This window comes from Solanum lycopersicum, chromosome 2 (genome assembly GCF_036512215.1).
Source record: "Solanum lycopersicum chromosome 2, SLM_r2.1".
In the NCBI taxonomy this organism is placed as follows: domain Eukaryota; kingdom Viridiplantae; phylum Streptophyta; class Magnoliopsida; order Solanales; family Solanaceae; genus Solanum; species Solanum lycopersicum.
This window is the reverse complement of record NC_090801.1, coordinates 31,799,148-31,814,071: the sequence shown is the minus strand read 5'-3', so window position 1 is coordinate 31,814,071 and position 14,924 is coordinate 31,799,148. Positions and strand designations below refer to the sequence as shown.

General features: G+C 32.0%; 1 protein-coding gene across 1 annotated transcript; it reads left to right on the top strand.

Annotated features, from left to right (window-relative positions):
* Positions 1-13,284: 13,284 nt before the first annotated feature.
* LOC138341988 (uncharacterized mitochondrial protein AtMg00860-like) lies at positions 13,285-14,260 on the top strand. Its single transcript, XM_069294171.1, has 2 exons — positions 13,285-13,762; positions 14,082-14,260. The coding sequence occupies exons 1-2, from the start codon at positions 13,285-13,287 to the stop codon at positions 14,258-14,260; spliced, it is 657 nt and encodes a 218-aa protein (XP_069150272.1).
* The last annotated feature ends 664 nt before the right edge of the window (positions 14,261-14,924 follow it).

The following is a 14,924-nucleotide window of genomic DNA, read 5'->3' as shown; positions in this document are numbered from 1 at the left end:
ATAACCCTCACATAAGAACCATCTCCTAATACAACCCCTAGTCACACTAGAGAAATGTGAACATAACATTCCATAATTCTACTTACACTTACTGTTTGTAGGAAGCCGTCCTAGACTAGGCACATCATATTCATCAAGTCACATTATTTTAATTTATCATTGGACATAGGACCCACATACTTTATTAATGGTCACATAAGAACTCATTTATTCAATACATCTTATTCATAACTCATTTAGTTCATATCATGGGTAAAGTACCATCATAGTCCCTTCATACGACTACTTCTGCAATGTACACATGGAGTCTCGTATCTCCACATAAACTAAGAAAACCCAATAGGAATCCATAAGTGTGATTAATATAAATAATAATAATTCATGTATTGACATAAGTAAAGTCAACCTTAACATGAATTCATATCAACATACAAGAACCATAGTCCTTATTACATAAAAAACCCTAATCATAACTTCCCTTGAAGTCAACTTCTACAATGCATAAGTAGGGTACATATTCCTATCTTCACTAAGTAACTCTTCAAGAAATCATGACTAGAGTTCATTCTTTTATCTTAATTTATTTCTTAACATTAATAATACATTCCCATAACAGACATAGACTATGTGAGCTACTTGGAATCCGATGTTATACCCCTACACCGAAAAGAGGGGGTACCACTTTCCAATGTAGAACCTACATACATAATAGTTATCTAAGTTGATTCACCAAATGTCTTAACTTATTTCTTAACATTAAGAATACATTCCCATAACAAACATAGAGTATGTGAGCTACTTGGAATCCGTTGTTCTACCCCTATACCGAAAAGAGGGGGTACCATTTTCCAACGTAGAACCTACACACATAAAAGTTACCTAAGTTGATCCACTACTCTAAGACCTACAAAGGCACATACTTATTGAAGAAGGAGATTTCTACTAGAAACCCAAACTTGCTAACGTAAAAGGCTACCATCTCATAAGACAACACAAGTCCTTACGAACCCGAACTTGCTAAATGTAAAATCCAACTTGCTAAACGTATCTCATTTTAATGTTCACTCAGTGCTAAGCTCAAAATTCTTTTTTAAAACATCTTCGAGCCTTTGCGTAACATTATTCATAAAATAGGCTGTAGATACTTCATTCCCTTACATATCATATAGCTCAAAGACTTCTAAGATGAGAATGACCTTTCATCATAGAACCTATTTTGTATTAGAATGTCCTTTCACATAAATATAACATTCAAAATTTAGTCTAGTTTAGAGAATAATTGAGGAAAACATTGAAGAGAATCACTTTCAGTCGATTATCATTAACCTAATTCATTCATACATTCATATGTGTATACATATGTGATAAATACTTTCACATAAACACATATATGCAACAACTTGTCATACCTTGCTAGTCATATACTTTTCATGCATGATAAGATTTATGGATGCATACTAGAATTATCCTTTCAATTAACACCATAAACATATCATATTCATAATTATGCATGGGGAGTGTGTGTGTGCATATTGGTCATCACAATTGCATAATAGCGACAACATTGTCATTGAGGAAACTTCTCTTCAAGGGATCCCAAAACATTCAGAATATCCCCTAGTCGTGAACAATTAACATAAAATGCCTTTAGGAATTTTAGGCTGCACACCCACACTTTATCGTAGGAGACATAACCACATTCAACATTAAATAGTGAACTCCTAACATGTATAAGATCACACATTGATATAGGGGTCACATAGGTAGGAATCATTCCACAATAGTACTTAACATAACCAATCATGTAGACCATACGTTACAGTAACATTATCATCCACCTAATTCTTCTTATTATCAATACACCTTAATCATGATACTAACATTGAGGAGTACATACATAATCTTCATGGTACACCTTCATACTCATGATAATCATAATAACAATTCACTTTACATATATTACCCTCAATTCCAAGATCACAACATGTATAAAAATACAAGAAGCAAATACTTCCACCATAAGTGGATCAAACCATATAACATCAATTCCTATACTATAGCTAAGAAGTAAGGTCAATTTACCATTTCTCCTAGTCATGATCAACACAGATCAATCCTCAATAATTCATAATCAATAGCTAAATATAGTCATAGCATTCAATAATACATCACAATGTAAGTTTAATTCCATTAACATCCAATCAAGATCATAAAACCCACTTTATAGGTAAATTGAGAGTTTAGGGAGAAAAGGGATTCGTCAAGGAATTTCATTGAGAATAATCGTAAAAACCTTGACTCAACATTAATTAATCATTACAATGAACCCATGTTTACATTGGAAATTGAGAAACTTGATAATTGAAACACTTTGGAAAATATTTGATAGAACTCCTTGAATAAAAGGTTATTCAAGAATCAAGAGTTACCATACCTTATAGGTTGAATGACCACCAAAATTATAGAAGACATCAGTTGATAACTCATCTCCTAGCTTGATCTCGAGCTTGACCTCCAACGGAGTTTTGAGAGAATCTATTTTGGGAGGAAAGGGTTTAATTTGAGGAATGAATTCTAATTAATGGTTTCTATGTTTTAATAATCTTAAACTACCCTCAAATAGGTAAAATAACCGTCTACAATTTAATTAGAATGTGGGGTTAATTTATCAATTAACCTCTTAAGTGGCCGAGACTAGGCAATGTGATTTTCATTGACAACCATCATTGATGGACCATCAATGGATTGACGGTCCTGTACTTGTAATTAATTAGTCAAGAGGGAATCCGGATCTTGAGTGAACCTCGACGTCATGCCAGCATGGAGATATTTTTTTGTTATGTTCAACCCCTTTTTAAGAGCTAGTCTAGGAAATAGCCATTTAAAAAGATGGAATTAGGTTTTGGAGGTAGGTCAGAAACCTCAGTGAAGGTCAATGAACGTGAGGATGATATTTGATAGGGGAATGCTTTAATTTGGTATCTTTAGTATATGTTGGTTAGAACGTCTCAAGACCTGATTTCTAGAGATGCGAGTAGCAATGGTTGGACAATCCTAAATGTTGCATTCATGATTTTTCATCCATTGATAAAAGAAAAAATTCCATTATGTATATAGTTTCATATAAATTTAACACAACACTATGTTCTTGTATGGACATGTGTCTTTGCAGCTTTCACTTTTCAAGCATTTGTTATTCAAGTCTAGGTCTTGTTTTGAATGATAGTTATCTTTTCGCATTATTGATTAAGTTTGTCACCCAACAAAGGACCATACATATGACTGGTCTGATTTTTTAATATGATTATTGAGTTGCCTTTTATTTTTTCTTACCTTGAGAAGAGGAAATATTGTTTGTTGTTTTCATGCAGGTTGTTTGAGTTTTATGGTCATGAAGATAATATAAAATTTGTGTGCAAGGAGTTTCCTCTCCAAAATGTTGGTCCATGAAAAGGCATGGCCTTTAGTGTTGATTTCTCCAAATTAGTCACATGCGGAATAGTAAGAAATTTTATGAAAAATATATGTCTCCTATATTTCATCAGGATATTGCCTTGTTTTCATGACTTTGTATTACATTGAATCTTGAAGGATGGATATTTTAGATATTTTTTGTGGCCAACCATGCTCATTATTGTGGGTGAACCTAAAGCTCACAAGTTTTTCACGAGACATGGATTTTAGGTATAATTAGTTTTACTCAGATTATAGTTGTACATAATCCTCTGTTATTTGTCATATGTGAGAACTTACTTGATATGATCTCCGGGGACCTATAACTTCAGGGTCTGTGCACTTGAGTTTATTAGTGATTCATCTTGTTCTCTTACTTTTTTCACACTTAAGTGCTGAAAACGTCGATTATACTCTAAAGAAAATAACTGATGGAAAAATGAAGTGAAGGATATTAGTCTTGTGTCTTTTAACAATTAGGATATAGAGTTTTCACTTTAAAGATCAGAATGAAATGCTTTTTTTCATAAAATTATAGTCCCATGTGAATTTTATCTTTTCTGTTCATCTGTTATGCATCAAACAAAGTTGTCAAATTGTTGTTGCATCTTTGTGTGATCTTATCTGAGTGTTTAAAGTAGTTTGTTCTCATGTGAAATTGAAAGTGAATAAGGAGACGAACGGTGTTGCAGGGTTATATCTTGGAGGTGAATTTTGTGACATTTAAAGCTAAATTAACTGAATTTGAATACAGAATTACACGTTATCCATTATTTGTTATATTTAATAAGTGAGAAACGTCATAGAACAACTAAACATTGATATTTCAAGAGCGATACTCTTTATATTTTTAAGTGTGAATCTAATTTTTGAATATGATCATGAACTCTTCCTTGATTTTTTTTTCAAAATATTTAAGAATAAAGAATTTATTGTGCCTTTGAATGAATTTGCAGAAATGATACTTAATCAATAGATTATGGAATCTTAAGAATTATTGTTCCCATGATTTTCTTGATCAAGTTTTTTAATGTCTTTTCCTATTTTTATATCTATACAACTTAGATTCAGAGTTCTTAGCTTCTACGTCCACTAATGGTGCCGCCATAATATGGAACACAAAGGGATGGTATGCCAGTATCTTTGTCACGAAATACAGTATGTTTTTTTCCACTACTGTGTATAAAGTTATTCTAAATTCTGGAATTACTTAATGCAGTTATAAATTGAGATTGTGTAATTTTTCTTATTGAAAACATTGTGTAACTATCCGAAATTGTGTAAACAAAACAGGTAATAAGATATTGATTGCGCTTTGGAACATCATCACATGGAAGAAAATTGTACATAAAAGCCATAGGTATGCACTGTTGAAACTAAAAGAATTTGACATCAATTTTGCAATTTTGAATCTTCAATAAAGTATTTTTTTACATGGATGTTGGATAAATCATTGAGTTGATTTTACATTTGAAGTTTCATGATAATATAGGCCAAAATGAGGGTAGAAAGGTGACCTAAAACAGAGTAACATTTGGTTAGTTTTGCCCTTCCCTTGGAGTTAGTATAAGATTCCATCAAATTAATTTGAAGTGTTCTCATCTTTAAAAAACATCATATTTTTTTGAACTTTTTTCATGAATAAGTTATTTAACTACTCTTGACATGCATTCATTTTAATAAGTGTCTCCCCTCCCATACATAGCTTTTGATATTTAACAACTAGGGGTGGCTTGCCTCTTCCCGATGAATAGGTTTTTCCCCATTTTTTAGGTAATACAAATTTAGTGTCATTTAATAGGTAATATTATTTAATTTAGCATCTCGAATTAGATTGAGTTGCCATTTTTTCTTCTTTGACCATAACACAAAATAAACTATGACCATTGTTCCAGAAACACACCTCTCTTTTATGGGGGTTCTATTACCCCTTTGAACCATTTTAAAGTGTTATTTACATCCATCAGTGCTGAGGTGGTACAAAGAGTGTGCTCTCTCACTCGGAGGCAAGTTAGGGGTGAAAAAGAGTTTAGAATATGATTTTTTTGGACACTTAATTCATTAACATTAAAACATAAGTCGATATCTTTTTAATTATTTTCCTTTCTTTCTTTGTGAAATAGAGTTGAATTCATATTTTTTAAAATTTTCTAGAACTCAAATTGATTATTTAACATGCTCACCACGTATAGAAGTCGCTGATGCAATTTTTTGGGTGTTTTCCCATCTATTTATTCTACTAAACCATCTTCCTCTTTCTCACACACATACTCCATTAAGGAAAAACCTTATCCCCACAGAAAAAGCGGAATCCTTCTTATCATGTTTAAGTGTGTGTTTGTTACACTTTAAAATAGTTTGGGGTTGTAAAATAGTATATAAGGTGGTAATAGTGCAAAGATAAAGTGTCCATGGAACTTCGGTCGTAGTTCAGTGTGCTACTTACACATTATCTCTCATTAATAGCTGATAGAAATGATGTAGATTGTGAAATATTACTATCCCTATCAGTTTAGAAGAGTTGCTCTTTCAAACAGTGTGTGGATTTTTTTTAATTCCTGAGAAAATTTCAATTTTAGTATTAAACTATAAAAGGAAAACCTATAGTTATTTACTTCTTTTCCATTTTTGTTTTTGTTTTGACTTGACTAAACATTTATGTGCGCATTTCTGAACTCAACAAATCAGAAACATAAAACATTAGAAGAAATAAAAAATAAGTTTCAAATAAAAAATTTAATGATCAGGAATAATAGTTTTAAACAAAAAAAGATGTGCCATATCTAGAATTTATTCTTGAAACTTTTTTTGCTTATGTGATCCATTAAAATTCAGGCGTGTAGTTTTTGCTTATGTCAACCCCCGTTTTATTTCTTAAGAAGACTATTCCAACAACCCCGTGCATTCATATAATTTGTAACCTGCTTTATTCTGCATAGGCTTTAACGACACCACCCTATTTGCATTTCTATCTACTGCAGCGTTTAGTTTACTGATGTATTGATATAAATCTGTGCTTGTTATTTAAATGCTGGGAAAGCAAACATGACGATGCTGTGTTATTGATGTGACTAATATCGAGATCTCCTCTTTGCACAAGAGGATACACTTGGGTACTAATATTACTTCGTTGGAGGTTTTTTTTAGTGAAAGGTATGTGCAATTCTAGCTATAATTTTCTATGAAGAATTGAACCGCTGTCATTCGTCTTCTTATCTAAAGCCTATGTCTTCTCTTTTAGGAGTCATGTTTTTCCGGGAATTCTAAATTGTGTTAGCCTTGTTTTTTTTCTCCACAAGATATGTCTGGAGAAATATAAAAGGATTTTGAAGTAGATGTTACTCGTGATTTAAGGGTTAAAAGGGAAGCTTTTGTTCAGGTCTTGTACGTAGTACATACGACTTTACTAATGACAAGAACCTTTTATGAATATTTGTAGTGTTGAACTACTTTTGCATGCATTAGTGCACCGGTCACAATAACTGATTATTTACACTAGAAAATCAGAGTCAATATAAGAGATGAGAACACGAAGATAAAATAAACCTCTTGAAAAAGATCTAGCTCAAACATGAAATAATGTTGATCATTGTAATATTTATCTTAATTTATAGGCTTAAATAAAGTTTTTACCAATGGTTTGCAGTGTTGACAGAGTCGTTTCTGAACCTTCATTTATAAATAAGAGAAAGCATAAAAATAAAAGCATCAAACACAACCAAATAAATCACATATGATACACAAACTAACATCTAGAACTATTTACTAAGTTATACATACATGCCTTAGCAAGGAAATGAATATGCATTTAAATGATTTTGTATACACTCATTCACCGTGTACATTTTGCACAGAAAGATTACGACGCCAAGTTGTTATTGTTCTACATCTTATGTGTAACGTCTTTGTGATGCATGATGACATGATTTGTTCATTTATTGCATTACTTGTGTAATGCGCCATTTGAGAATTTCAATTATGATTGACATTAGATTTAACATGTTAATTGGTTCATTATCATATTCATTAGATTGTCTGAAAAATGTGGATCAATTGAAATTTTTTATTTGGACAAGTCCCTAAAGTGATGTTTTCACTAAGAAATAGTGAATTTTACTTCTCTCTTATAATTGTTTTTTAAAAGTAGGGCTACTATGGAAGGTAATGATGAAATATGAAGTTCTTAATGTTGAAAAAACTGTGTTATTGGTCTTCCTTATAAGAGATCTATACTGAAGTATGTAATTTTTAGGAAGAAAATTTGAAACAAAGCGCAAGAAATTTATTGGTATAAGACATAAGAGGGGAGAAAATTTAGGAGTGAAAGAAATGAAGAATGAGTTTGTGTCTATTTATTTGTGTCATAAATTTAGTTCTAGAAAAATATTATAATATATATAGTTTCTAGGATAATCATGTAGCTTATGGAGAAAATTATCCACTTGAAAAATGTTTTGAAAAATATAAAAATATAATTTATAGAATTTTAAAATAATTTATATATGAAATTATCATATTATGTTGGTTGTCCTCCACCTCATACTTCTACATAATAGAAAAATACCAAACATAGCCGGACAACTTAAAATATAAACCAAACTTACATTAGTCCAATATTGATATTAAAAGGTTTGAAATCAAATAAAATTAAAAAATTGATTATATATTTTAATTAAGAACTAATCTTTTATAATCTAATAAACATTTTAGATTTATTTTACGTGCAAATATACCATCCTTTTCATCTTACTTGTAAAGTTTTTTTTAACATCTTTTAAAACATATATTTTTTAATATTGAAACTAATTTTATTTATTATTTAATTTCAATCTAATATATATTATTAATTTAGCAAACTCATTTCTTTTCAGATATATTAATTAGATCCAGAATAAAGTGAAAGTATATAATTATATTTTTAAATAATGAACTTTTTGTATATTAAAGTAGGCATATTTATTAAATATAATGAATAAAAAATATAAAAAATTAAATTACATAATAGTAGGATAGAGTAATGGGTAGATATCACAATACCTTATAAAACGTGATGTATTAACAAAATGAGTTAATAGTAAGAACAATAACTTAAGATATTTCTAGAACTATTTAGTTTTCTTGTCATCATTCTTGATAGATTTTTGTTTGCGTGAAGCTATATGTTTACTTTTGATCAACATTCACTTCGTATATAGAAAGACGTTTCTAGAATTATTAATTTTTCTTACTATCTTTCTTAAAAATACATTTTTGGTATAATCAAATTTACATTTTTAGTTTTTGTTACCCTAAATGCATATATATGATCCTATTATTTTTTATTTGTAACATTACTATTTAACATCTTTTTATTCAATTTCTATGTAATATATAATATTAATGTTTTATCACACTTTTTTCTTTTCAGTATTAATTAGAGTCAAAATAAAGGTGAAAAAAATTAATTCATAATGAATCTTTATATAAGGGTAGATATTTTTATAAGCATAACTAGTAGAAAAAAATATTTAGAATTAAATTAAACTAATAGTAAAATATATACATCACTCTTCTATAAAGTCGAATATATACACATATATATATATATATATATCCATTATTATAGGGGAAACTTCAATAATGAATGATCATGTATATAATAGAAGTCATTCTAAAGAAACGTTACTTTGATTTACGTTTTAATTGTAAAGTATGTCACAATGCAATGACTTATAAAATGATACTGACAATTATGTTTTTTGTTTGTTAACTATGCAAGATTTTTGTCTTTTGGTCATTGAATTTTTGTTCTGTCACATATAACATAAAATAGTACTCAGAACTATATTTATACTAGTTTAATAAAATTTTATAAAAGTGTATTATTCTACTGAATTGATTTTAATAATGACTTATATTTTTGTCAAAATCAAAATATAATGCCTAAAATTTCAACTTGGAACCTCAAAGTGAGATTTGAACCGCTCAACCACTAAGCCAACCTTTAAAATTACATTTAGGAGGATCAAAATCAATATATGGACATAATATTCTTTAGATTATCTTACATATACTATGCAATGTTATGCTGAACGGGTCTAGATGAACCCCATTGAGTACCTCTAGATCCACCGCAAGAGCAAACACTTAGACCGGTATCCAAGGATAACGGTCCAAGAGAGAAGAAGAAAATGAAAAACAAAAACCATAACAAAGTAGATACATAGGAAAATAGTGAAAATAAGACAAAGTTATATATACAACCCCCAAACGAGGATAAAATGCAATATATGGTCCATCCAAAAAACTAGTTGATGCTAGTAGAAAGATACCACAAAAGATTCAGTACATGACTACATATATACAGAAAACACACATTATCCCAAAATACCAAAAAGGAATATCGGACAAATATGCCCCCGAACTATCATAAATGGTATGTCAATACCCTCTGTTATACTTTAAGGTTGTATTTACCCTTACCGTCAATATTTTAGTTTGTGCATACCCTTGAACTAACTGCGGGACATGTGGCTACATCTCAATAATTTACCTAATATTTATGTTTTTATCTGAAATTGTAAGAACGAAATCACCCATCTTCCCTAACCCATTCAAAACCCAAATCAAAACCTATTTTCCATATCAATTTCATTCAAATAACGCTCATTGTTCATCTTCTTCTCTTCTATAATTCTTAAAAAATTTGTCGCAAAAATAAATTTCTTTACTAACATTAGCCATTTTTTGTGTGTTTTAGAGTTCATGGATGATTGGGCACAAAATCATCAAGCTAATTTTGTGATTGACCATAATCTTCGTCGCCGCCTTATTCTCCGAAGTTCATACAACTATTTTAAATCATTAGAAATGAAATTTGTGACGTTTCTCTTGATAAAATGCAGTGATTTTTGTCGGTTGTGTTCGCCTCAAAGAGGCGCCCAACTAGGCATTGACCTTACTCATTAAGACCACTGGAAAACCGTCGTCAACGACCACTAGTGGTATACCAGAGTTCAAACTTTTTTAATGAAGAAAAATTTCTTGATGTTTGAATTTTCATCTGTTGAAAAGAAAATTTGGTTTCAGTCTTTGAAACAAACTGTGTCCTTACAATGATGTATAATATAAATCTTCATGGCTTATACTCCATGTTTCACCGCCTTTTATCTTACCGTAATGCCTTTTCAGCTTTAACGAGCAACCATGGCAAGGAACAAGTGTAGGAAAAATTGGAGATGTTTTGGTACTTCAATCCTCAATGAGATTGCTGCAATTTAGATGTAGTTCTTTGTCATTTTGATGTCTCTCTCTTTATTTTTTTAATGATTTGATTTACAAAGTATTGATCTTTCATATATATGAACATAACATATCTTAACAAAATGGGGTACCCAAATACATCCAAAACTTCCATTGATTTTTAAAAAAGTTTCGGGTGGGTTTCAAATAGAATTGGGCGGGTTTTTTATTTTAATTTTTGATAAAAAAATAAATAAAAAATTTGGTTAGTATTTGAGATGCAGCCATGTGTTCAACGTTAGTACCAAAGGTGTACCCAAACAAAAATATTGACGGTAGGGGTATATACAACCTTAAAGTATAATGAAGGTATTGACATACCATTAACAATAGTTTGGGGGCACAGTTTTCCCTTTTCCCTACAAAAAACCTAGTCATAAGTATACAAAACGATATGAGTCAACCACGAATGCAAACAAGCTCACCCTTAACCTCCGAAACACTAGGTACAACAACATGAGAATCTACACGGTTAGCTAAAACTTGGATCTATATTAGGAAAAAATATGCAAAGTGGGAGTATGAGTACCAAAATAAGGGTTACTCTGTAGGCATCATAGGACGATCCAGATCATTATTGCAATAGCACAATAACAAGCAAGTTAATAACATGATAATAGGCAGTAGTAAAGATATAAATAGACATGAATCGCAGTAGAGATACTAAGAAATATAATGAAAGAAGTAAAATTATCTAAAACCCAAGAGGAACCTAATAAGACTAGAAGGTTCAAACAAAGGTAAATAAATTATAATCACGCAAAATATAATCTGTTTGAATCCCCTTAAGACCAATGGGTGCATGCAAGAGCTGCACTACAAGGAACGAGTCAGTAAAAGACACTCGCGCATGCTCAAAATCTTACATCGAGTTGGTGAAATAAAAAATAGGCTTCCACAATAATCTTTCATTAGAATAAATATACATTATCTAGAATATTTTTTGAATCTTACATTGGAATAACTATATATACGGATCTTAGCATTCTCCAAAATCTGAAGTAAGATAATCCAATCCCTTCCTATAATCTTATATCAAAATTGTCATAAGAAAACCATCATGAATATTACATTGAAATAACCATGGAATAGGTATAGCATCCTCCAAAATCTTACATCAAATAGCTAAAAAACCAAATAAATCCAAAAATCTAACATTAGATGATTATGGAGATGTAACGACCCTAAAACAATGGTTATGCTAAATAATGCTTAATGTCTCTAGAATGACTACGATTAGATTGGGTTCCCACCGATTGATGCACGTAGAACTAGACCTCTGAATCCTTTATACAACCGATACATCTAACTTGGGGAGTTAGTTGAGCTAGGAAAGGTTAGGTCCATTCATGTAGGGCTCCAAAATAAGAAGATTTACCCAGATGAGTATTTACTGGACTTTAAAAGGGAAAATCTTATGTTTGGAGGGTCTAGGGGTAAAATGGTTTTTTCCAGGCTAAGGGTAGTATCGTAAATACCCTAAATATATAACTAATTATTTAATTAATAAGTTGGAGGGGAAATTTGGGGAGAGAGGGCCAAAAATTGCCTTTTTGAGTCAAGTCTTGCTCCACCCGGGTTCGAACCTAGGCGAAAGCAATGATTTAAATTGTTTTTATTTTCAATGTTTATTAATTTAATCAATTAATATTTATTGTCTGATTTAAAATAAAAGAGAAATCAGATTTTTTGATATTATTTGAAAGAGTCCTAGTTGACTAAGTCTAAACTACTTCACCTCTTTTGACTCTCTTTCACGTTTAACTCTCTCTCTCTCTCGTCAATATCTTTCTTCTCTTTCACGTTTTCTCTGCCAAAAACACAAGAACTGATCAGAAACTAAAATTTTTTCACACTTGAAGAACTTTCAGGTTAGAAACTTATTCAAAACAAAATCAAAAATGTTAGACAAAGAGAGGAGTTTTTCCGTCGAGTTAGTGTTGAAGATTTTGGACTTAGATAATATTTCGGATAAGGTTTGGGCAGCAAGTTCAAGGTTTCAACGTCAAAAAGGTATGGGTTTTCTTCTCTCTTGGTCCCTATCCCAAGAGACCCCTAAGGTTTAGTATATTCAATCCGAAAACTAGGGTTGTTTCCCCATTGCATGTCCCTATCATTAGCTCCTAATGATTCGTAGGTTTGATATGTTTGCTGGTAGATATTAGGTGTGTTGTGTTTTCGTGATGAATATGTTCATGTATGTGTGTTTTAAATCGTATGAGAGATCACCTATGTGCTCCGAAACTATGTGTACGTGTGTGCAATGTGAACCATGATTATGTCCTCGGGTTTAACGCTCTAAAATGTGATGTTAGTTCTTTGTATTTCACATACACATGTTTATGTAAATCGTGATGTTCATAAGTGATGTAAATATGTTGATTTTAGTGCAGTTCTTTATCGAATGAAATCTTGTAAATTCACCTAAAGAACTCACTAAAAAATTCCTAAAACATTTTAACGTTTAATGTTAAAGAATTTAGGAAATACGCTGCAAAAATTTCTAGTTTCAAAGAATAAGTTTCGCTGCAAAAATGTGAAACATTTAATATGGATCTCATGAATATAATCTTCCATGAATACCTTGACTCTTTCTTCATAGTATTCATTGATGACAATCTCATCTACTCTAAGACCAAGGAAGAGCATGAACAAAATTTTAGACTTACCTTGCAGGTACTTAGAAAACAACACCTGTATGCCAAATTCAGCCAGTGTGAATTTTGGCTTAGATCAGTGAACTTCCTAGGTCATGTTGTGTCCGAAAAAGGTGTAGAGGTAGATCCCAGGAAGACTGAAGTGGTTAAGAACTGGCCAAAACCTCTTGTTCCCACAGATATTCGTAGCTTCTTGGGATTGGCTAGTTATTATCACAGGTTTGTGGAGGGCTTTTCTTCCATTGCCACCTCACTGACAGCTTTGACTAAGAAGAAGGCCAAGTTTGAATTGACAGAGGCTTGTGACAAAAGTTTCCAGGAGATCAAGGATAGACTCACTTCAGCCCCGGTGCTTACTTTGCCTAAGTGTGGTGAGAATTAAAGTGTGTATTGTGATGCACCTAGGGTTGGTTTTGGTTGTGGTCTTATGTAGGGTGGTAAGGTGATAGCTTATGCGTCCAGATACCTCAAGGTTCATTAGAGGAATTATCCTACTCATGACCTAAAGTTGGCAGCTGTGGTGTTTGCATTGAAGTTGTGGAGTCAATACTTGTATGTGGGTGCATGTGGCTGTGTTCACAGACCACAAGAGTCTCGAGTACGTGTTCACATAGAGAAAGTTGAATCTATGTCAGCAAAGATGGTTGGAACTATTGAAGGACTATAACATGAATGTCCACTAACTTCCAGGTAAAGCTAATGTTGTAGATGATGCTTTGAGTAGGATGAGCATGGGAAGTACAGACCACGTTGAGGATGGGACGAAGGAGTTGGTTAAAGATATACATAGACTGTCCAGACTGAATGTACGGTTAGTTGACTCTACTAGTGGAGGTGTTTCAGTTGATCCTAGTTTTGGATCATCCTGAGTGGTTGAAGTCAAGGAGGGTCAGCATCTTCGTCTTGTGTTGATGGAACTGAAGGACTCAGTGTTGGTTAAGATTAATAAGTCGTTTTCTTTGGGAGATGACAGCATACATAGGTACCAGGACAGACTGTGTGTACCATATGTGGATGATTTGCGGACCAGGATTATTATAGAGGCCAATGGTTCAAGATACTCCATACACTCACGTTCCACCATGATGTATCATGATCTTAAACAGTTCTATTGGTGTGATGGCATGTAGAAGAACATTGCAAATTATGTGTCCAAGTTTCCTAATTGTTAACAGGTTAAGGCAGAATATCTTAAGCCTTGCGATCTTACTAAGATTATTGAGGTTCTATCTTTGACATGGGAGGCCATTAGTATGGACTTCGTGATTAGTCTTCTGAAGACTAGGAGACAACAGAACTCCAGATGGGTTATTTTGTACATGATTACTAAGTCTGCCCACTTTATCCTTGTGAAATCTACTTACAAAGCCGATAATTATTTGAAACTCTACATTGTTAATATTGTGAGATGGCATGGGAGTCTGTTGTCTATCAATTCATATAGAGGAGCACAGTTCCATTCGCATTTCTGATATCCTTCCAGAACAACTTAGTCATGCAGGTGAAGCTTACTACCGCCTTTCAACCTCAGAC

Bases quoted from the DNA above. Each gene is read 5' to 3' on its own strand.
- LOC138341988 (XM_069294171.1), top strand. From the start codon at position 13,285: ATGGATCTCATGAATATAATCTTCCATGAATACCTTGACTCTTTCTTC. The intron at 13,763-14,081 runs GTGAGAATTAAA...ACTAACTTCCAG, and splicing joins GCTTACTTTGCCTAAGTGTG to GTAAAGCTAATGTTGTAGAT.